We start from the raw sequence: 25,820 nt of genomic DNA, 5'->3' as shown, positions 1-25,820 counted from the left end.
GTTGAGGATTTTATTTTACTTAACCATTTTATTATTTCCCCCACCGGTTCTATTTCTTCATCCGGTTCCGATTCTTCTTCCGGTTCCGATTCTTCTTCCGGTTCCGACTCTTCTTCCGGTTCCTCTTCGGGAACTTGTGAATCAGTCCACGAATCATTCCAATTTACATTTGACTCTTCATTATTATTAGGTGAGTCAATGGGACTTGTTCTAGAGGTAGACATCTATCACATAATATCAAACGCGTTAAGAGATTAATATATCACATAATATTCACATGTTAAAAATATATAGTTTCCAACAAAATTTGTTAAGCAATCATTTTTCAAGTAAACACGGTCGAAGTCCAGACTCACTAATGCATCCTAACAAACTCGATAAGTCACACTAATGCAAAATTCTGGTTCTCTAAGACCAACGCTCGGATACCAACTGAAATGTCCCGTTCTTATTGATTAAAAACGTTCCATATTAATTGATTTCGTTGCGAGGTTTTGACCTCTATATGAGACGTATTTCAAAGACTGCATTCATTTTTAAAACAAACCATAACCTTTATTTCATAAATAAAGGTTTAAAAAGCTTTACGTAGATTATCAAATAATGATAATCTAAAATATCCTGTTTACACACGACCATTACATAATGGTTTACAATACAAATATGTTACATCGAAATCAGTTTCTTGAATGCAGTTTTTACACAATATCATACAAACATGGACTCCAAATCTTGTCCTTATTTTAGTATGCAATAGCGGAAGCTCTTAATATTCACCTGAGAATAAACATGCTTTAAACATCAACAAAAATGTTGGTGAGTTATAGGTTTAACCTATATATATCAAATCGTAACAATAGACCACAAGATTTCATATTTCAATACACATCCCATACATAGAGATAAAAATCATTCATATGGTGAACACCTGGTAACCGACATTAACAAGATGCATATATAAGAATATCCCCATCATTCCGGGACACCCTTCGGATATGATATAAATTTCGAAGTACTAAAACATCCGGTACTTTGGATGGGGTTTGTTAGGCCCAATAGATCTATCTTTAGGATTCGCGTCAATTAGGGTGTCTGTTCCCTAATTCTTAGATTACCAGACTTAATAAAAAGGGGCATATTCGATTTCGATAATTCAACCATAGAATGTAGTTTCACGTACTTGTGTCTATTTTGTAAATCATTTATAAAACCTGCATGTATTCTCATCCCAAAAATATTAGAATTTAAAAGTGGGACTATAACTCACTTTCACAGATTTTTACTTCGTCGGGAAGTAAGACTTGGCCAATGTTGATTCACGAACCTATAACAATATATACATATATATTAAAGTATGTTCAAAATATATTTACAACACTTTTAATATATTTTGATGTTTTAAGTTTATTAAGTCAGCTGTCCTCGTTAGTAACCTACAACTAGTTGTCCACAGTTAGATGTACAGAAATAAATCGATAAATATTATCTTGAATCAATCCACGACCCAGTGTATACGTATCTCAGTATTGATCACAACTCAAACTATATATATTTTGGAATCAACCTCAACCCTGTATAGCTAACTCCAACATTCACATATAGAGTGTCTATGGTTGTTCCGAAATATATATAGATGTGTCGACATGATAGGTCGAAACATTGTATACGTGTCTATGGTATCTCAAGATTACATAATATACAATACAAGTTGATTAAGTTATGGTTGGAATAGATTTGTTACCAATTTTCACGTAGCTAAAATGAGAAAAATTATCCAATCTTGTTTTACCCATAACTTCTTCATTTTAAATCCATTTTGAGTGAATCAAATTGCTATGGTTTCATATTGAACTCTATTTTATGAATCTAAACAGAAAAAGTATAGGTTTATACTCGGAAAAATAAGTTACAAGTCGTTTTTGTAAAGGTAGTCATTTCAGTCGAAAAAACGTTGTCTAGATGACCATTTTAGAAAACATACTTCCACTTTGAGTTTAACCATAATTTTTGGATATAGTTTCATGTTCATAATAAAAATCATTTTCTCAGAATAACAACTTTTAAATCAAAGTTTATCATAGTTTTTAATTAACTAACCCAAAACAGCCCGCAGTGTTACTACGACGGCGTAAATCCAGTTTTACGGTGTTTTTCGTGTTTCCAGGTTTTAAATCATTAAGTTAGCATATCATATAGATATAGAACATGTGTTTAGTTAATTTTAAAAGTCAAGTTAGAAGGATTAACTTTTGTTTGCGAACAAGTTTAGAATTAACTAAACTATGTTCTAGTGATTACGAGTTTAAACCTTCGAATAAGATAGTTTTATATATATGAATCGAATGATGTTATGAACATCATTACTACCTCAAGTTTAGTAGGTAAACCTAATGGAAGTGACAAGAAATGATCTAGCTTCAAAGGATCTTGGATGGCTTGAAAGTTCTTGAAGTAGGATCATGACACAAAAACAAGTTCAAGTAAGATTTTTACTCGAATTAAGATAGTTTATAGTTATAGAAATTGAATCAAAGTTTGAATATGAATATTACCTTGAATAAGAAAGATAACCTACTGTATATAACAAAGGTTTCGTGATCTTAGATGATTACTTGGAATGGATTAGAAAGCTTGGAAGTAAATTATTAAACTTGAAGGGATTTTTGAAGTGTTCTTGAAGTGTTCTTCCTATGATGATTATAGCTTGATTCTTGAAGTGATTTTTGATGAAGATGATGATTAACTACTGGAAAAATACGTTCATAATAGTGTGTGTGTGTGTGTTGAGGGAGAATTAGAAAGAGAATTGGAAGTGAAATGGAGTGAATGATGAGTGGTAATTGGTGAGTGGTGAGTGGGGTTAAAAGGAGTTCTAGTTAGTTGACTAGCTCATGGTAGAAGTTAAAATTGATTAGTCATACATGACATAATCAAGAGTGGAATCCCATGCTAGTTCCTATTGGTATATACCCATAGTAAGTACGTTTTGAAGCTGTGTATAATACGGGTAAGAATACGACTAGAATTCTTGATGAAAGAAAAGAATGGGAAAGTAACTGTAACCATTTTCGTTAAGTATGAGTGTTTTGATATATGTCTTGAAGTCTTCCAAAAGTATTTTAATACATCTAAATACACTACATGTATATACATTTTAACTGAGTCGTTAAGTCATCGTTACATGTAAGTGTTGTTTTGAAACCTTTAAGTTAACGATCTCAATTAATGTTGTTAACCCATTGTTTATTATATCTAATGAGATGTTAAATTATTATATTATCATGATATTATGATATATTAATATATCTTAATATGATATATATACATTTAAATGTCGTTACAACGATAATCGTTACATATATGTCTCGTTTCGAAATCCTTAAGTTAGTAGTCTTGTTTATATGTATATAACTCATTGTTAATATACTTATGGAGATACTTACTTATCATAATCTCATGTTAACCATATGTATATCCATATATATATATACCGTCATGTCGTTTTTACAAGTTTTAACGTTCGTGAATCGCCGGTCAACTTGGGTGGTCAATTGTCTATATGAAACATATTTCAATTAATCAAGTCTTAACAAGTTTGATTGGTTAACATGTTAGAAACATTTAATCATGTAAATATCAATCTCAATTAATATATATAAACATGGAAAAGTTCGGGTCACTACAGGTTCAACTTGCCACTTCCTTGGATCGAGCCATTATTTATGAATATGAACAGTAAATACCTTGGTTTGTATTCAAAATCACAGGTTATAGGTCAAACTTAGGTGAATCTTATGAAAGTGGTCATTTCCGTCGTAAATACAACATCTAAATGATCATTTTTAAAAATACTTACACTTTGAGTTAAACCATGAGATTTTTATATGTTAACATATTCATAAGAAATATCATTTTTTTCAGAATATAAACTTCCAATTCAAAGTTTAAGATGGTTTTTAATTATCCAACCCAAAACAGCCCCCGGTTGCACTCCGACGACGTAGATTCTGTTTTAAGGTGTTCTTTGTAAAATCAAGTTATATCTTATTAAGTTAGCATATCATTATGATATATTACAGGTCTTGAAGTGTTTTAAAAGTCAAGTTAGAAGGATCTATTTAGTTTGCGAACAAGTTTGAAATTATTCAAACTATGTTCTTGTTGTTATAATTTATAACTCAAAATAAGATAGCTATATAAATACGAATCGAATAAGATTATGAATAAGGTTACTACCTCAAATTACTTGGATAAAGCTACTGGAAAGGAAGTATAACTCTTGATCCTAAAGAGTGGTGAAGTTGGATTGAAAGATTGGAAGTAAACTTAGAATATAGACTTGAAATGAAAGTAGTATCTTGTAGTGTTCTTGTTTGATCTTAATATGATGGTTATTAAGGTGATTCTTGAGAGAGTTTTTGCTGGATTTCTTAGAGGTGAATGAAGCTTACAAGTAGGTGTTTTTAGCTAGAGAAAATGTGTAGTAAAAATGAAAATGGAATGGAGTATAAATGGTGGTGAAATGATGTATAAGTTTGTAATATTGTGTAAAAGTCTTGTAATATGCCAAGTTGATTAATCATGCATGCTAAGATCCAAAATTTGCTGACTCATGACTGCTAATAAAGTGATTGTGATATGTATATACCAATAGTAAATACGTATAGAAGCTGGGTATGATACGGTTACATATACCCTTGATATACTTGTAGAAATCTTGAGGAAACGGAACGAGAATTCAAACATAACTATCTTTTGTGAATATACTTATATTGTTTTATGTATTTAAGCCCTTTAAAAGCGATTAAATATGTATTTATATGATACTTGTATAAGCATTATAGGTTATAGGTATATATGTCAAAGAACGTTACGTATAGTTACCGTTTTGAAAACTTAAGTTAGTAGTCTCAAAGTATACTTATAACTCATTGTTATTAATACATAATGAGATGTTAAACCATCCTTAAATCAAGTTAAATATGTATAAATACATATATGTACACAATCGTATAATTATCGTATGTTATATAGTTCGTGATATCATCGGTCAAATTGGACGGTCAAACGTTTGGATTTCTTATCATGTTAGTAATGTTTAATTTATGTAAATATTAATCTCATATGTATAAAATGATCGGAAAAATCCGGGAAGTTACAGATTCAATGTTTTAAAACCTTACCATTAGAAAGTAGACCTCATTACATTTCCAACGGTAGTTTATTCATAAAAAGCGAAGTTACGTTTTGAAAGTTACGGCCAAAACAAGTTTTGCAAAATGCTAACAGACTGAAACCGCACGGAAGCACCTGCAACCGTACGGATGCATCTGTATCCGTACGGTTGAATCATCTGCAACCATACGGTTGCACCCAAAATGACCCGGATACACCCTGTATCCGTACGGATCCATTCTGCAATCGTACGGGTGCTGTTCATCAGCATCAGGTCACTGTTTTCGTGATTTTGAGCCCCAAATCTCGATTTTGCACTGTTTTAACGGTAAAAATCACTTAGGAAACATATAGAGATCATAAGTAAACGTTTTCTAACATCTATGGGTGTTTATAACACCTCAAAATACCATTTTGATTCAAAAACCCATTTTCTATAAAGGTTGGACAAAATCATCAAATTCAATTCAATTTAGACATGAAATCGTTTGTAAATACCTTATTTAAGCTATTGAAATCACAAGGAATGATTTCACAACTTCAATTTAACACAAAAACGAGAATTAAGGATTAGGGTTTGTGAGAATTTGTGTGTGTATGTTCGGTGTATGAATATTTCCAAAAAAGGAAATAAAGGGGAAGCAGGGTTTTTAAGCAACAAGGGTTTCCTTCACATGAGGGAAACCTACTCCGTGTATCACACGGGTATTTACCAGTTTTCAAAAATACGAAACACCTCATTAAGTGGTCCAAACGAGGTCCAATTTAAATAAACAAACCTGTTCCGTTGTAACAACCCGGAATTTTCCAACGTTTATTTATTAATATTTATTATTAATACTTGCGCTTTAATAAATGTATTGTATGCATTTACTTGTTATCGTATTTAACTTTACTTAGCCCGAAAAGTCTTTGTGACACGCGTACTTTTCACGAATAATATTTTTGAATATTATTTACATTCATGATTAATTAATATTAGTCATTTTTAATTAACTAAGATTAGTGGTCAATTACTTGGGCTTAATTACTTAATTATTGCATCCTTACTTGGACTTGGGCCTTTAATTAATAAACTTGGACTAGTAAGCCCACCCTACACTTATAATGGACTTGTAAGCCCATTTATTATACTAGTATTACATTAGACATAAGCTTGGATTAATTAAGCTAATTAAGGGACAAACCTTTCAAGCATGCAAGATCTTTCTCCCATGCAATTTAACCTTACTACTTTTCTTAGCATACAACATTAACCAACACATGAAAGCATCACATTTGACTTCCCATTTTGATACAAAAACCGTCCACTCTTGAATGCATGGAGGGAGTTCAAATTTTCCTTTTATTTGATACTTGTATACTAGACTACAACTTCATTTCACATACAACAAACTCACACTTCAAAATCTCTCAACTTTTCTCTCTTTTTCTTGTAAGTAAAATGTTTATTTCTCTTCTTTTTTTTCCTATGAAAACCGTAGCCAAAGTTCATCATCATCATTGTTAGTTTGTAGTTTGTTACTTGTTTGTTGAAAAGATCAAGTTTCTTAGCTTGAATCTTCATGGATCTTGGTTATTTCCATCTCTTTTGTTGATGAAGAACCAAGAACAAGAACTCAAACTTGTTAGTTTGTAGTTCTACATTTAAGTGTTTCAAGACTAAAAGTTCATAAGTTTTATAATCTTCTTTATGTTTATGTTTTGTAGACTTGAATTCTTAAGATCTAAACTTTAGTTTGAATCTTCTCAAGTATGAAACAAATATAAACATAATACTTGTAGATCTAGTTTATTTCTTCATTTCATATTAATTAAAGTTGTAAAGTTGTGATTTGGTCAAGTTTTACTAGTTAACCTTGATCTCATATTTCTTGGAACTAAAAGTTAACTTTGTAAGTTCAAGAACATGGAAGTATAACTTTTTAGTTATAACTTCATATACTTATGTTGGATTTAAATTAAGGACTTTAGATCTAGACTTTTGGGTCTAGGATCTTCAAGATCTAACTAAGAACTATGTTCTACAACTTAAGATCTTGTTTGCTTAAGGTTATTTTCAAGTTTGTAGTTTAATATTACTTTTATAACTCTTGTATGTGTTGGATCTAAGATCTTGATGTAACTTTGGTTCATCAAACATCATACAACTCTTAAGTGAGTTGTTCTACATATCTTAGACTTACACTAGTGTCATGATAGTAAAAACTTGGTTAATATTACTTTTAGAATTCATGTATGTGTCGGATCTAAGATCTTGATGTAACTTTGGTTCATCAAACTACTTGCAACACTTAAATGAGTTGTGCTACTCATCTTAGACTTACACAAGTGTTATGATGATCAAATCTTGGTTAAGATGATGCAAACACATCAACAAGTTGTACACTTGAAGCTATATGCATTAAGGATGAGAACCGTGATGAGAATAGAGCACCAAGAACCCATTGGAACACACTACCTACTGTTTTTCGGGTCTGATCAGAATACCTGGGCTACTGTAAAGTTTATTTTCAGTTATCTCTGTTCGAGTAGATAATTTTTTGTTTAAGACTCATCTTAATCTGAGTTACGGGTTAGGATCTATGGCCCTCCGAACGTCACTATGTCCTTTTAACGTTGTGCTGAAAATTCTGACCTACTCGCACTTAAACCATCTCCACGGTCAAACGAAGGCGAGTTTGGTTCTGGAATTATTACAGCAACTAAAGGACTCATATACGGAACCATGGCCACTGGTCTCACTTCAATTCAGTTTGTGTAGAGGCCGTGGTGACTGATCGAAGTCAGCCTTTGTTCTAAACCCTAATCTTGACTTAAAACTTACTTTACACTTTTGACTTAATGATGAATGATGATGATACTTAAGACCTAATTTACATACATTTAAACCTTTGGGAATGATTTACGGACTTAGTACCTTTTGACTTAGGTTGAGGACTTTCGGACCAACCACTTTGCTTACTTTACCGCGTACCGACTTTTACTACTTAACCACTGTGAGTTATAGCATCCCTATTTACTTTAACTGTTTTGGGAACTGAGAATACATGCGCATTTTATGTTTTACATACTAGGCACGAGTACTTAAACTTTATATATGTGTGGGTTATACAACGGCATAAACATTCCCTTTAGCTCGGTAACGTTTAGTCATTGGTTTTTGAACCGGTGAACGCGAATCTTAGATATGGATCCATAGGGTTTGACATCCCCACTCGGGCTAGTAGCGCTAGCATTTAACGAGTATTTAATACTTCATAAATATACGCACTCGCCAAGTGTACTTTTAGGGGGTTATAAACGTTAAGTTAGTTACCAAGTGCCCACGGTTAAACATATACTTTACATATTGTTTTGAAACGCTCTTTGTAGCACTAAAATCTCATGGCCTACCTTACATTACTGTTATACTTAAACTATAGCTCACCAACCTTTGTGTTGACGTTTTTAAGCATGTTTTTCTCAGGTGCTTAAGGTTAGCCGCTTTCGCTGTTGTACTAGTCTTGCTGTAGACACTCGCTGCTTTAGAGATGTCACCGCATGAACGTTTATTTGCATCCAAACTTTATTACATTTGAAACAATGATTTGTAACGACCTAAGGGTCACATAATATTATTACTTGCTTCCATTCATGGAAGCATACTTATGGTTGTAAAACATTTGACGTTGGTTAAGACGTCATCTTTTATCACGAATGCCAACTTGTTTTGGAAACGCATATAGTGTTTGACCTTGTAATGATCCTGTTATTGATGGTCCGTACATGTTGATTTAGTACGGGGCGTTACATCCGTGACCCTTGTCACGGACTGGTCTCAACTATATAATTACATAATTATAAACAAGTAATTATTAAAATAACATATAATAACACGCAAGGGCAATTAGGATTATTATCACTAGGCCCAATGTGAGGTTGTTACAAATCTACCCCCCTTAAAGGAGATTCCGTCCTCGGAATCTGGTCAAGGTCAAATAAACGAGGGTAACGAGTTCTCATCAACTCTTCTGTCTCCCATGTCATGTTTGAACTTAAGCTGTGCTACCACTCAACTAATACCATCGGTATCTGCTTATGCCGTAACTTAGTAATCTTTCTGTCTACAATTCTTACAGGCTCTTCCACTAACTTCTTATTCATATCAACTTTTAAATCTTGCAGTGGTAGAATCTGACTTTCATCATCTACCTTGCACTTATGAAGATAACACACAGTGAATGTGTTATGAATACCAGCTAACTCAGCAAGAAGATCTAATACTACTGTCTGATCATTCAACACGTGTTGTATTCTAAACGGCCCAATGTACCTCGGAGCTAACTTGCCTCTTTTACCGAAACGAATGACACCTTTCCAGGGAGATACTTTCAAGTATACCTGCTCACCTACTATGAAAATAACTGGCTGTCTGTGCGGACCAGCATACATCTTTTGTCTATCTCTTGCGGATTTCAATTTCTCGCGTGCAATTACTACTTTCTCTGCCGTCAGCTGTACAATCTCTAGACCCGCAAACTGTTTCTCTCCAGCTTCTAACCAACAAGTTGGCGTTCTACATCGACGACCATACAACATTTCATAGGGCGACATGCCTATACTAGAGTGATACGAGTTGTGGTAAGCAAATTCAATCAAAGGTAGAAGAGAATCCCATGATCCTCCATACTCTAATACATAAGCTCTTAACATATCCTCTAACGTCGTTTGAATAGTACGTTCACTTTGACCGTCTGTTTGAGGATGATACGTTGTGCTGAGATTAGCTCGAGTACCCAAATTATCTTGTAAACTCTGCCAAAAATTAGATACGAATCCTGAATCTCTATCTGATACAATTGATAATGGTATTCCATGTCGAATTATAATCTCATTTACATATAGTTGAGCTAGTTTGCTGAGGGAAGCTGTCTCACTTGTAGCCATAAAATGCGCGCTTTTAGTCAATCTGTCAACTATCACCCAGATCATGTCATGACCTTTCTGGGTTCGGGGTAACTTTGTTACGAAATCCATCGTTATATGCTCCCACTTCCACTGCGGAATCTCGAGTTGACGTAATGACCCGTAAGGTTTCTGATGTTCAGCTTTTACTTGAGCGCATATATGACACTTTTTCACGTAATGCGCGATATCATTCTTCATTGTTGGCCACCAATATAAAGGTTTCAAATCATGATACATTTTCGTGCTTCCAGGATGGATAGACAATCTCGATTTGTGCGTGTCATTCAAGATTAAATCCCTCAATCCTCCGAGCAAAGGAACCCAAATTCTGTTACTAAAAGTCTTTAATCCACGGAAATCATCCATTAAATCCGCTTTTCATTTCAACAAAATTTCAGATTTCAAATGTTCATCCCTCAAGGCTTCTAATTAAGTTATCTTCAAGCGATCAATCAAGTCTGACACAATTTCAATTCGCATAAATTTTACATTGTCAGTGGATTTCTTTTGACTCAAAGCATCTGCAACTACATTTGCCTTTCTTGGATGATAACGAATCTCACAATCATAATCCTTGATCAGCTCTTTCCATCGTCTCTGACGCATGTTTAGGTCTTTCTGCGAAAAGATATGCTGAAGACTCTTATGGTCGGTACAAATCACACAATGAGTGCCATAAAGGTAATGTCTCCATAATTTCAACGCAAATACAACTGCAGCCAACTCTAGATCATGTGTTGGATAATTCCTCTCATGAGTTTTCAACTGTCTTGAGGCATAGGAAATAACTTTCTCTCTATGCATTAACATACAACCCAATCCAGCTAATGACGCATCACAATACACAACGAAATTGTCCGTACCCTCAGGTAATGCTAAAACAGGAGCTTGACACAATAACCATTTCAATGTCTGGAAGGCATTTTCTTGTTCATCGCTCCATCGAAAAGTTACATCTTTCCTGGTCAACTTGGTCAATGGACCCGCGATCTTTGAGAAATCTTTAATAAACCTTCGGTAATAACCGGCTAAACCCAGAAAACTCTTAATTTTTGTCGGATTCTTCAGTGAATTCCAATTCATTACCACTTCTATTTTGGAAGGATCTACTTTGATACCCTCCTGGCAGATAATGTGGCCCAAAACTGTACTTCTCTTAACCAGAACTCGCATTTAAAAAATTTGGCAAAATTTTCCATTTTTAGCAGTTCCAACACTTGTCTCAAATGCGTAGCTTACTCGGCTTCTGTTTTTAAATATATCAAAATGTCGTCAATAAATACTATCACGAATTTATCAAGAAACGGTCGACACACCCAATTAATTAAATCCATGAATATTGCTGGCACGTTCGTTAACCCAAATGGAATACCCAAAAACTCATAATGCCCGTATCTCGTACGAAAAGCTGTGTTTGTAATATCTTCCTCGGATACCTTGACCTAGTGATAACCTGATCGTAGATCAATTTTAGAGAAGTACGATGCCCCATGTAGCTGATCGAATAAATCATCAATTCTCGGCAATGGGTACCTGTTCTTTACGGTCTTCTTGTTTAGTTCTCGATAATCAATACATATACGGAGTGTTCCGTCTTTCTTCTTTACAAACAACACAGGAGCACCCCTACGGCGAAGAACTCGGTCGAATAAACCCACAATCTAGAAACTCCTGAATTTGCGAGATCATATCACGAATCTCAGATGGTGCTAATCTATACGGAGCTTTTGCCGCTGGTGTAAAACTCGGAAATTGTAGAGACCCGTCCTAATCCATCAGGACGAAGTCCATATCGATTATAAACGATTCACAACAGTTGATTACATCGCGAGGTACTTGACCTCTATATGATACATTTTACAAACATTGCATTCGTTTTTGAAAAGACAATCTTTCATTACATCAAAAATTGACGGCGTGCATACCATTTTATAATATATCTAACTATAATTGACTTAATAATAATCTTGATGAACTCAACGACTCGAATACAACGTCTTTTAAAATATGTCATGAATGACTCCAAGTAATATCTTTAAAATAAGCAATTGCACAGCGGAAGACTTCTTTCATACCTGAGAATAAACATACTTTAAAGTGTCAACCAAAAAGGTTGGTGAGTTCATTAGTTTATCATAAAGAATCATTTCATAATTTTAATAGACCCCAAGATTTCATATTTCCAGTTATCATAAACATACGTCCCATGCATAGAGACAAAAATCATTCATATGGTGAACACCTGGTAACCGACATTCACAATATGCATATAAGAATATCCCCATCATTCCGGGATCCTCCTTCGGACATGATGTAAATTTCGAAGTACTAAAGCATCCGGTACTTTAGATGTGGCTTGTTGGGCCCAATAGATCTATCTTTAGGATTCGCGTCAATTAGGTGCCTGTTCCCTAATTCTTAGATTACCAGACTTAATAAAAAGGGGCATATTCGATTTTGATAATTCAACCATAGAATGTAGTTTCACGTACTTGTGTCTATTTTGTAAATCATTTATAAAAGCAGCGCATGTATTCTCAGTCCCAAAAATATATATTGCAAAAGCATTTAAAAAGGGAGTAAATGAAACTCACCTAATGTATTTTATAGTAAAAATACATATGACTAAATTGAACAATGCAGGGTTGGCCTCGGATTCACGAACCTATATCATTTGTATATTTATTAATATACATAATTGTAATCGAACAAATATATATATAAATTTATTTGTTATATCCTTTATATTGATAGTATATATATATATATGTTTCATATATTCATTTTGTATATAAAAATATTAAATTTTGTTATGTTATATGTATTAAATATATCCTTACATATATATATATATATATATATATATATATATATATATATATATATATATATATATATATATATATATATATATATATAATTTTGTTGTTGTTAAAAATAGTAATAATAGTAATACTATCATCATTTTATAATTGACAAAAATAATAACAATATTAATACTTAATTTTACCAATAAAGGTAATAATGTTAATAATAACTCTATTAATGATAATAATAGTGATTTTTATAATAATACTTGTGAAAATATTAATTTTATTATTAATGATAATTTTAATACTGATTTTAGTAATTTGCATAATAATACTCGTCATAATACAAATAATAATAATTATGTTAACATTATCAGTTCTTTTATTTATAAAAAGATGCTAATACTAATATTTACAATAATGATAATAATTTGTATTATAACCTATCTATGATAATAATATTATAGTTTTGAATTTAAAAATAATATCATAATTAATATCTATATAACAATAATAATAATAGATATAATACCTATAATTATAATGTTAACCACAATTATGGTACTTATAATAATAATTATAATACTAATTATAATACTAATTCTAACAATAATAATAATAATAATGATAACAATATTAATTATATTTATGTATTTATAATAATAATAACATCAAGAATAATCATAATAATTTCTAATAATAATAATAATAGTAATAATGAATAATAAAGATTATAAAATTAAAATAAGTGTATACCCTTTCATCAAAAGCTTTATCTAAAAAAAATGCTCTGGACCGGGTTCGAACCCATGACCTCTCGAACACCCAACACTCCCTTAACCATTCCTCTGTACTCGTTTTATCTGCTATAATCCACCTTTATATAAATATAAACCGTATATACTTCTGTTTCTCTCCTCCTTCAATAAGATAAGTCGACCAGAGTTCAACCCAATCAAACAACGAATCACGTATTAAATTTTATGACTTGAAATTGTTATAGAAAACAATTACTGGATAATTAATCTAATTAAAACAATAAATAAAAAAAATCAAAGAACTGAAAGAGTTCGCTGATGAACTCTATAACTCAATCATCAAGCTCGATTTCCAACTTGTTTTAGAATATATAAACGAAACAGAATGCTGAGTATTTGATTAGTTTAATTAAAATAAAAAAAATGAATTAAAAATAATACTGCACAGACCTTTAAATACGGTTATGAACTCAAAATTTAATCTCGATTTTTAATGCATTTCAGATCACGATTCCAAAATGAAAGAGGTTCAAAATCATTTTTAGAAACTTTCTGCATAAACAATTGAATCTAAAACATCATATTGACTTCGAATTTTGCCAAGAACAACCCGTTTAACTTTTTGAAATTATGTTTGACTTTGAAAATTCGAATTCGTTTTGAGAAATTGAAAGTTGAAACTTTACAGATAGTTTAAATGGAAGCTTTCTAATAGAATTGCATTAATAGATTTTAAAATAACACTTGAATTTAAAATTTGGCTGAAAAGTGGATGAGCAGGGTATTAAGTTTTATTTTCTGTTTAATAAATAAATTGCAGTGATAATTGGGTGTGTTGAAGTAAATGAACGGTTTTAACACTTATAATTGATCCTAAATTGTTTGCATTGAGATTGGATTGTGACGTATAACAAGATGTCGACAGAAGGTACATGAATTATGTATCAGGAAATAAAAAAATTAAACACAGATGGTTAAATCAAAATCTGATTTTACGAAAAGGGATTTGAGATTGACTCCTAACAGATTTACAGACAGAAGAATAATATTTGAGAGTGATTTTAGACATAATACGTAATTATCTGTAATTATATATATATATATATATATATATATATATATATATATATATATATATATATATATATATATATATATATATATATATATATATCTATTTATTATCTGTATATCTATTTATTTATATAAATATCTATATATTTAATATGTATTCATATTTGTACATAAATATAATACTAATTACATAATACATATTTATATAATTAAAATAGTATGTATGTATAGGTAAATCTGTCTTTATACATCTGTAATTATATTATCTGTATTTTATATTTAATCCTATTAATTAGTAAATATATTTATAATAACATTCTTGATGTTATAATAACCCTTTATAATATATTAATAATAATAATGTTATTGATAATAACATATACAATATTATTATTTATAATAATAATAATATTAACTCATAATGTTACTAATATTATTAATAATAATAATGTTGATAATAATAATATTAATAATAATAGTTCTATAACAAATTGTATTTATCACACTTCATATCTATATGTCAAAATAATAATACCCCTAATACTGATTTTAATATTAATAGTAATTTTATTAATGATATTAATAAAGATAACAATAATACTAGTAGTATTAATGATAACCATTTAAATATAACAAACATTATATCTATTTATCATATTGGATTAATAATAATCAGAATACATATATTAATATTAATATTCATGTAAGTAATAATAATAATATTTATAATTATATTTAAACTTGTATTTACATTTATTATATTATCATTACCTATTATTAATTATGTAATATATAACATGTTCGAATATTTAATTTAATATTCATATTTATTTACAATACAGTTGTTCGTGAATCGTCGGGAATAGTCGAAGGGTAATTGATTACATGAACACAGTTTAAAGTTTTTGAAACATCAACATTACAGACTTTGCTTATTGTATCGAAATCAAATAAGATTCAAGTTTAAATTTGGTCGAAAATTCCCGGGTCATCACAGTACCTACCCATTAAAGAAATTTCGTCCCGAAATTTGAGTGAGGTCATCATGGCTAACAATAATTATGTTTTCTGGACGAATATGAGCTAATAAAATAGAGTTTTATCATGATTGAATAATACAGATAAAATAATTCGATTATTCGAAGAGCACGAATGAAGCTATCACAAAAGAGTGAAATAACGAAGTAAAGATTTGTCTTAGCTTTTGACGTAGCCAGGTTGAATTTAGAAAATAATATTCGTCCTATCTTTTGACATTGTCTTGGTTGAATTCCGGAATTCAAGGGATTTTAAAAGAAATCTTTGAAATCTAAATAAGATTTGATTCTTCTGGATTTAAGGAAATTAGGATCTTTAATTAAATGCGATGATCTGTCTCGATTTTCTCTGTCGGATATTTCACTATAAATCCACCCCTAGACCATCCTTCCAACTATGATTTTCTCTTCCCGACTTTAAGTCAAGCGATTAATGATCCAGAATTCGTATGTATGAAGTTTCGAATGAACATAACTAATGTTCTTAGAGAGAGATTGTAATAGTACGATCTTGATTGGTTAAATTATCAGAATTCAAAAGAAAAGATAGAACTATCAAGAAAATATGTTTTTGATATGTTTAGAGTTCTGTTAAAATGTAAGATTCGTGTACATGGCACATGATGACGTTATGATATGTGAATAATCACGTTTCCATTTTAGAAACTCAACATGACTTACTATAATATAATCACGTTGATCAAGTGTCATTATATTATAGTAACTCATGCATCAATTCCCAACATTACTTCAATAACATTCATATTTTAAGCTCGAAAGTTTACAGAATATAGAAACTAACAGTTTCTATATGATGTAACACTGATAGAACAAAGAGATTAATGATTTCAGATAAGAATAGTTATAAAAATATCTTCAGAAATATGGAGGATATTTATAACGAAAGATACGATGATATCTTGGAATTTCTAATATCGAAGGATAGTGAAGGAAATTTGTCCGCAAGATTTTGGAGTCAGAAGCAAAGTATTCGCTAAAGATTTCATCAGAAACAGAATCATCAGAATTCTTAATGTACAAGTTTAGTCCTTGTAATTTGTTCAGAGACTCCTTCGTAGTTTGCTCAATCAGTTTTTCAGTTTCAAACTTTTTCTGAGCCTTGCCAACATACAATTATTTATCATCAACTTTTGGCTGTTGAGGTCATTTATAGTTTTTGTCGCTTCATTCAACTTTTCAAAATACAGAGTATTAATTCACAGACTGGGTGCTTTTCAGAATTTCAGAATGGAAGATCATAGTTCTAAGAGATAAAGGTTATATGGATACATATAACTGTTGATGTGGAAACGTTGCGAGACTCACAATACAGATTTGCTGATTCCCGGTAATTGGTATGGCAATTCTTGTTACAAGATGCGGATGAGTATATGACGAGACTTCAATAGATAAAATAGTGATTTGTCGGAGAGATTTAAACCAAGGAGCGACGAGGTTGCTGGTACATCTGCTGATAATATGGTGGAATATAAAAGGTTCTCCGATAACAATAAAAGAGCACGCATATATATCAAGTTTATAATAAGGTTGTTTCGAACGAACGGTAAAAGTTGGCTTGCTGGAGCTGTGACAAAACTGGCTATTTTAGAAAGGGATTGCAAAGTTATTTTCGGTAATAACAACGCTGAAGGAGTTAGCACAGCTACATGTTGAACGTTTACTCAGGTTCTGTGAGTTTTCAAGTGCATAACTATATGCATCAATCTCTTCTTACAGAGATGAAGTGCGGTTGGTTCCTCCTCCCGATTGAGGTGTTTTCAAGAATTACGAAAGGTTTGAACGCATATTGTAATCGTCAAGATACAAGTGAGGTTTAAGATGAAATCAAGTGGCAATCTTGAAGAATTGTTTAGTTTCATATATTATAATCAATATTTTAATTCATTTTAATTGTCCAATGTTGATAGTCCTCAGTCGATAATCCACAGTTAACAGTCCAATAATTCATATATAATTTAATATATAATATTCGAATTAATTAATACGTATCGTGACCCGTGTACATGTCTCAGACTCGATCACAACTCAAAGTATATATATTATTATAGAATCAACCTCAACCCTGTATAGAGAACTCGATCATTACTGCATATAGAGTGTCTATGGTTATTCTAAATAATATATATATAAATGCGTCGATATGATATGTCAAAATCTTGTATACGTGTCCCGATATTTAAAGTGCGTAAAATAAATACAGAATTTAAATGACGATAAATAAAATGCGTAAAGTAAATAACAGAAATTAAATGACGATAAATAAAATTGCGATAATTAAATTGCGATAAATAAACTGCGATAAATAAAAATGTAATCAGTTAGCTAGGAACAGTTAGCGTGGATTCTTGACAAAATTTCTCATAGTTAATTTGTTTGTTTCTAACAAATTTTATTTTGTCCAATGTTTTCTTCATTATGCCACTTGTCGGATTCTGATAGGTCAAAATCCAAATATGAAATTGAATGAAAATGGTTATTCAGTGGTGAACGGATTCGTATATCGGTAGATGTAAGTAGGATAGTAAATGACTGTTGAATCAGATTTGAAGAATGTATAGTGTAACTTATTAATGCAAAATCTAAATATTTCCCGGGTATTACCTACCCGTTAAAATATTTTCACCATTAACAGTTTGTACAATAAAAATTCTAATTACAATCTCTATGAAAACATATATACATATATATTTTCTTCAGACGTAATCATGGATTTAATGAGTCAATGTGATATTAAACTCATCAGATTTACGGCTAGAACTAGAGTACATAATCTCTAAAACATTAGAGATTACATAATCACCATGAAGGACGAAGATAGTTTATGTAGAACGATTTGTAGAATGATGATTATGCTTGAGGTATAGATTGCGAGGTTGAGACGTGTGATGATGTGGTTGTTGTTGGTACTGGTTATGCTACTGGTGCTGCTGATGGTGGTACTGTTGCTGTCGGTGCTACAAGTGTTGTTGATGCTGAGGTTGATGATGATGTGTGTGTAGTAAGTATAGCTTGTAAATCACGCACCATTCTTGTCAGGGTTTCTATCCTACCCTCTATCATTTCTATCCATCCACTCATCTGATTCGATAGATCTTGATTATCAATTCGAAGTTCCCTAACTTCTTCTAATATTCCCCTTCGATTGGTATTCGGAAGTAGAGGTTGAATATTTTCTGAGATTGAAACGCGACCTTCGAGGTGGAAAACTTTAGCAAGAAGGGTGAATACAGTGTTGCGCATAGGTTTACCGGTGAGTACATCATTTTCTCTAATGTTAGGAGGTAAGTTTGGTTCGCAGTAGGGCTCGCCTTCTTCATTTCTCCATCGAGTGAGTAAGTCTCGGACCCACCCCCATCTCCTCCAGAAAGAAAAATAACTAAATGGTTGAGGCACTTCTGGTTCATTGACTTCGGAGTCTGCTTCAATATACATCTCGAAATCGCTTTCGGAACTAATGGAATCCAAGCTAGGTGTAGGATCCATCTCTCACGATCAGTTAAAGGGTTTTGATATGAAATGATTTTCGAATATCGAATGATATTCTAATTATATATAGAATATCTACATACTTCCAAAGATCCCGTGAATTACGGAGAAAATTAAGGAAACGTGTCAGATAAAGTCTACAGTGACAGATACGCTAAGATATGGATTAGTAGATATGCTAAGATATGAATTTTGTCTACACACTATTCATGCAATCATTGCAGTAAGATATGTCTAGACTAAGAATGATAAGCAGGTAATATCTTAAGGATGATAAACTGATGATTTCCGACAAAAACGATAAGCAAAATTTTTGACATGCAGACACGGTCGAAGTTAAGACTCACTAATGCATCCTAATGACTTATCGGTTATACACACTAATGCAGACCTGGTTCGCTAAGACCACCGCTCTGATACTAACTGTAGAGACCCGTCCTAATCCATCCGGACGAAGTCCATATCGATTATAAACGATTCACAATAGTTTACATCGCGAGGTACTTGACCTCTAATGATACATTTTACAAACATTGCATTCGTTTTTGAAAAGACAATCTTTCATTACATCGAAAGTTGACGGCGTGCATACCATTTTATAATATATCTTACTATAATTGACTTAATAATAATCTTGATGAACTCAACGACTCGAATGCAACGTCTTTTGAAATATGTCATGAATGACTCCAAGTAATATCTTTAAAATGAGCAATTGCACAGCGGAAGACTTCTTTCATACCTGAGAATAAACATACTTTAAAGTGTCAACCAAAAAGGTTGGTGAGTTCATTAGTTTATCATAAAGAATCATTTCATAATTTTAATAGACCCCAAGATTTCATATTTCCAATTCTCATAAACATACGTCCCATGCATAGAAACAAAAATCATTCATATGGTGAACACCTGGTAACCGACATTCACAATATGCATATAAGAATATCCCCATCATTCCGGGATCCTCCTTCGAACATGATGTAAATTTTGAAGTACTAAAGCATCCGGTACTTCGGATGGGGCCTGTTGGGCCCAATAGATCTATCTTTAGGATTCGCGTCAATTAGGGTGTCTGTTCCCTAATTCTTAGATTACCAGACTTAATAAAAAGAGGCATATTCGATTTCGATAATTCAACCATAGAATGTAGTTTCACGTACTTGTGTCTATTTTGTAAATCATTTATAAAAGCAGCGCATGTATTCTCAGTCCCAAAAATATATATTGCAAAAAGATTTAAAAAGGGAGCAAATGAAACTCACCTAATGTATTTTGTAGTAAAAATACATATGACTAAATTGAACAATGCAGGGTTGGCCTCGGATTCACGAACCTATATCATTTGTATATTTATTAATATACATAATTGTAATCGAACAAATATATATATAAATTTATTTGTTATATCCTTTATATTGATAGTATATATATATATATATATGTTTCATATATTCATTTTGTATATAAAAATATTAATTTTTGTTATGTTATATGTATTAAATATATCCTTATACATACATATATATATATATATATATATATATATATATATATATATATATATATATATATATATATATATATATATATATATATATATATATATATATATATATATATATATATATATTATTTTGTTGTTGTTAAAAATAGTAATAATAGTAATACTATCATCATTTTATAATTGACAAAAATAATAACAATATTAATACTTAATTTTACCAATAAAGGTAATAATGTTAATAATAACTCTATTAATGATAATAATAGTGATTTTTATAATAATACTTGTGAAAATATTAATTTTATTATTAATGATAATTATAATACTAATTTTAGTAATTTACATAATAATACTCGTAATAATACAAATAATAATAATTTTGTTAACATTATCAGTTCTTTTATTTATAAAAAGATGCTAATACTGATATTTACAATAATGATACTAATTTGTATTATAACCTATCTATGATAATAATATTATAGTTTTGAATTTAATAATAATATCATAATTAATACCTATATAACAATAATAATAATAATAATAATAATAGATATAATACCTATAATTATAATGTTAACAACAATTATGGTAGTTATAATAATAATTATAATACTAATTATAATACTAATTCTAACAATAATAATAATAATAATGATAACAATATTAATTATATTTATGTATTTATAATAATAATAACATCAAGAATAATCATAATAATTTCTAATAATAATAATAATAGTAATAATGAATAATAAAGATTATAAAATTAAAATAACTGTATACCCTTTCATCAAAAGCTTTATCTAAAAAAAATGCTTTGGACCGGGTTCGAACCCATGACCTCGCGAACACCCGACACTCCCTTAACCATTCCTCTGTACTCGTTTTATCTGCTATAATCCACCTTTATATAAATATAAACCGTATATACTTCTATTTCTCTCCTCCTTCAATAAGATAAGTCGACCAGAGTTCAACCCAATCAAACAACGAATCACGTATTAAATTTTATGACTTGAAATTGTTACAGAAAACAATTAATGGATAATTAATCTAATTAAAAAAATAAATAAATAAAAAATCAAAGAACTGAAAGAGTTCGCTGATGAACTCTATAACTCAATCATCAAGCTCGATTTCTAACTTGTTTTAGAATATATAAACGAAATAGAATGCTGAGTATTTGATTAGTTTAATTAAAATAAAAAAATGAATTAAAAATAATACTGCACAGACCTTTAAATACGGTTATGAACTCAAAATTTAATCTCGATTTTTAATGCGTTTCAGATCACGATTCCAAAATGAAAGAGGTTCAAAATCATTGTTAGAAACTTTCTGCATAAACAATTGAATCTAAAACATCATATTGACTTCGAATTTTGCCAAGAACAACCCATTTGACTTTTTGAAATTATGTTTGACTTTGAAAATTCGAATTCGTTTTGAGAAATTGAAAGTTGAAACTTTACAGATAGTTTAAATGGAAGCTTTCTAATAGAATTGCATTAATAGATTTTAAAATAACACTTGAATTCGAAATTTGGCTGAAAAGTGGATGAGCAGGGTATTAAGTTTTATTTTCTGTTTAATAAATAAATTGCAGTGATAATTGGGTGTGTTGAAGTAAATGAACAGTTTTAACACTTATAATTGATCCAAAATTGTTTGCATTGAGATTGGATTGGGACGTATAACAAGATTTCGACAGAAGGTACATGAATTATGTATCAGGAAATAAAAAAAATAAACACAGATGGTTAAATCCAAATCTGATTGTACGAAAAGGGATTTGAGATTGACTCCTAACAGATTTACAGACAGAAGAATAATCTTTGAGAGTGATTTTAGACATAATACATAATTATCTGTATATATATATATATATATATATATATATATATATATATATATATATATATATATATATATATATATATATATATATTATCTGTATATGTATTTATTTATATAAATATCTGTATATTTAATATGTATTCATATTTGTACATAAATGTAATTAGTACATAAATATAATACTAATTACATAATACATATTTATATAATTAAAATAGTATGTATGTATAGGTAAATCTGTCTTTATACATCTGTAATTATATTATCTGTATTTTATATTTAATCCTATTAATTAGTAAATATATTTATAATAACATTCTTGATGTTATAATAACCCTTTATAATATATTAATAATAATAATAATGTTATTGATAATAACATCTACAATATTATTATTTATAATAATAATAATATTTACTCATAATGTTACTAATATTATTAATAATAATAATGTTGATAATAATAATATTAATAATAATAGTTCTATAACAAATTATATTTATCACACTTCATATCTATATGTAAAAATAATAATACCCCTAATACTCATTTTAATATTAATAGTAATTTTTATTAATGATATTAATAAAGATAACAATAATACTAGTAGTATTAATGATAACCATTTAAATATAACAAACATTATATCTATTTATCATATTGGATTAATAATAATCATAATACATATATTAATATTAATATTCATGTAAGTAATAATAATAATATTTATAATTATATTTAAACTTGTATTTACATTTATTATATTATCATTACCTATTATTAATTATGTAATATATAACATATTCGAATATTTAATTTAATATTCATATTTATTTACAATACAGTTGTTCGTGAATCGTCGGGAATAGTCGAAGGGTAATTGATTACATGAACACAGTTTAAAGTTTTTGAAACATCAATATTACAGACTTTGCTTATTGTATCGAAATCAAATAAGATTCAAGTTTAAATTTGGTCAGAAATTCCCGGGTTATCACAGAAATAATTCAATCTTGTACTTTACCTCTCTTACTGGCGGTAAGCCCGGTAATTTATCAGGAAACCCTTCTGAGAATTTGGACACTATTGGGATATCAGACACGGATTTCTTCTCTTTCTTTGCATCGATCACATATGCGAGAAATGAAACACATCCCTTGACTAACGATTTCTTAGCTTTCTTCATCGAAATTAATGGACAATTAAATCCGCCCGTTTACCTCGGGCCACAGCACGTGTCCTATCGGTCAAAGGAAAAGAAATTATTTTCTTATGACATTTTATACTTTCCTTATGGCGGCTTAACCAATCCATACCTAATACGACATCAAAGCTTGATATAGGTATAACAAGAAAAGTCATAGGGAATTCATTCCCATCTATTTCGATGGTTACTCTAGACACAGAGGTTGTGACTGGAATCGTTCTACCATCACCCACTTCTATTCTTAAAGGTTCAGATAATACGTTGATAGACAATTTCAACTTATCACATAATGTAACAGACATAAAAGAGCGATTCGCTCCACAATCAAATAACACACGATCCGGCGAAGAATTTATCAGAAATATACCGGTGATCGCATCTTCGGTTTCAGTAGCTGTATCAACCCACATTTAAAAGGCTCTTGCTTCAGGTGGTGGAGGATTCATTCACTTCTGTCCCATTAAAGAAGCAGAGGATCCTTCGACTGACATTGTTCTTGCTCTGGCCCCTATCACTCGCCTTGCAGAAGAACAATCAGCTAATCGATGACCCAGTTTTTTGCAATTCCAACAAGCATTCTCTCAGAATGAACAAATTTGAACATCATGACCCATCGCTCCATACCTTATACACCTTTTTGTCAACTCTGAACAGGGACCAACGTGTGTTGACCCACACACATTGCACCACATTTTCTGACTCAAGTTACTACCACTACTTTGAGTAAACCTACCTCTTTGTTGGTTACTATGAGACCTCCTAGACTTATTTCTCATTTGACTTGTCTAGCTTGTCACTTGTTTTGGTTGCGACTTCTGCTCTCTGTGTTTACTCTTGGTGGCTTTGACATCTCCTTCCACCATTCTTGCCATATTAAATGCTTGCGGCAATGTTCTTGCTAATCTTACCTTCGATCGGTATTCAGGCAATATCATTTCAACAAACTGATCAATTATAGATTATTCGTCAGGAAGCCATTGTTGTACAAAGCGGAGTTTGTCTGTGTACTTTTCGATCACTTCATCAATTGACATCTGCTCAGTCATTCTTAAATTCATGAACTCCCGCTTCATCTTGGAGATTTCGTAAGGAGTAAAATATTGCTCGCACACCTTTACTGAAAATTGTTCCCACGTGACTTGACTCAACTGTTCTTGGACACCTGGGCAGTCAGAGAATCCGACCAGCCCATTGCTTTCTTTTTCAGAAGTCGGCTTGCATAAGTAACATGCAATTCAAGTTCGCGTTGACAAGCATCCAATGCTCGATCTACTTCACGCAACCAATCAAAGATGTCTGTCGGGTTTGTACTTCCAAAATACTCTGGGGGTTTTACAATCAAGAAATTGTTTAAAAGTGCATTTCTTTCGGGTTTCAGCAATAGGTTGTGGAAACATTTGTACTGGGTACGTGTACGTGTACTGTGTCATACCCCGGATTTTTCCGAGTAGGTTTTCCTAACCTAACTTGAATGATTTAAGTATCGACACGATGAGCAATTTGATCTCTTGAGTCTTTTTAGTCTTTTGTGAAATTTATAATTATTTTGTAAGCATTTAATGAATGACTACCTTCACCCTAACTTTAATTCACAAGGTAATAACAAATAAAAGACTATAATATTTTTATATTTGCCCATTACATAAGTATAAGTAAATAAATTTACTAAGTACCTTAATATAGTAAATAAAAGATCTTATTAACAAGTACCATGTAAAATACATCTTTTAATATCAAAGTGATACTTGAACATGTACATTAAAATAATACTTGCATCATTTAAACAAACTAGTAACCATTAACTTCTAAACACAAGATTATGTGACTAGTTACCATTAATTAAACTTAAACTAGATTAAGCTTCCATGCATGTCTTAAGTAAACTTAACCTCCAAGTATTTTCACATGCAAGATCACATCAAGCATTAAAGTTTGCA

General features: G+C 30.7%; 2 protein-coding genes across 2 annotated transcripts; both read right to left on the bottom strand.

Moving 5' to 3' along the window:
- Positions 1-5,254: 5,254 nt before the first annotated feature.
- On the bottom strand, positions 5,255-23,862 carry LOC139875520 (uncharacterized). Its single transcript, XM_071862856.1, has 5 exons — positions 23,701-23,862; positions 11,784-11,892; positions 10,791-11,153; positions 9,227-10,007; positions 5,255-5,492 (listed from the first exon to the last, which is right to left on the bottom strand). Exons 1-5 carry the CDS (start codon positions 23,860-23,862, stop codon positions 5,255-5,257), a joined length of 1,653 nt encoding a protein of 550 aa, XP_071718957.1.
- A 5-nt stretch (positions 23,863-23,867) lies between these two features.
- On the bottom strand, positions 23,868-24,293 carry LOC139875519 (uncharacterized). The gene has a single exon (XM_071862854.1). The coding sequence runs from the start codon at positions 24,291-24,293 to the stop codon at positions 23,868-23,870; it is 426 nt and encodes a 141-aa protein (XP_071718955.1).
- Between the last annotated feature and the right edge of the window lie 1,527 nt (positions 24,294-25,820).

The sequence above is a fragment of the Rutidosis leptorrhynchoides genome, chromosome 11 (assembly GCF_046630445.1).
Source record: "Rutidosis leptorrhynchoides isolate AG116_Rl617_1_P2 chromosome 11, CSIRO_AGI_Rlap_v1, whole genome shotgun sequence".
Lineage (NCBI taxonomy): Eukaryota > Viridiplantae > Streptophyta > Magnoliopsida > Asterales > Asteraceae > Rutidosis > Rutidosis leptorrhynchoides.
This window is presented reverse-complemented; position numbering and strand designations above follow the sequence as displayed.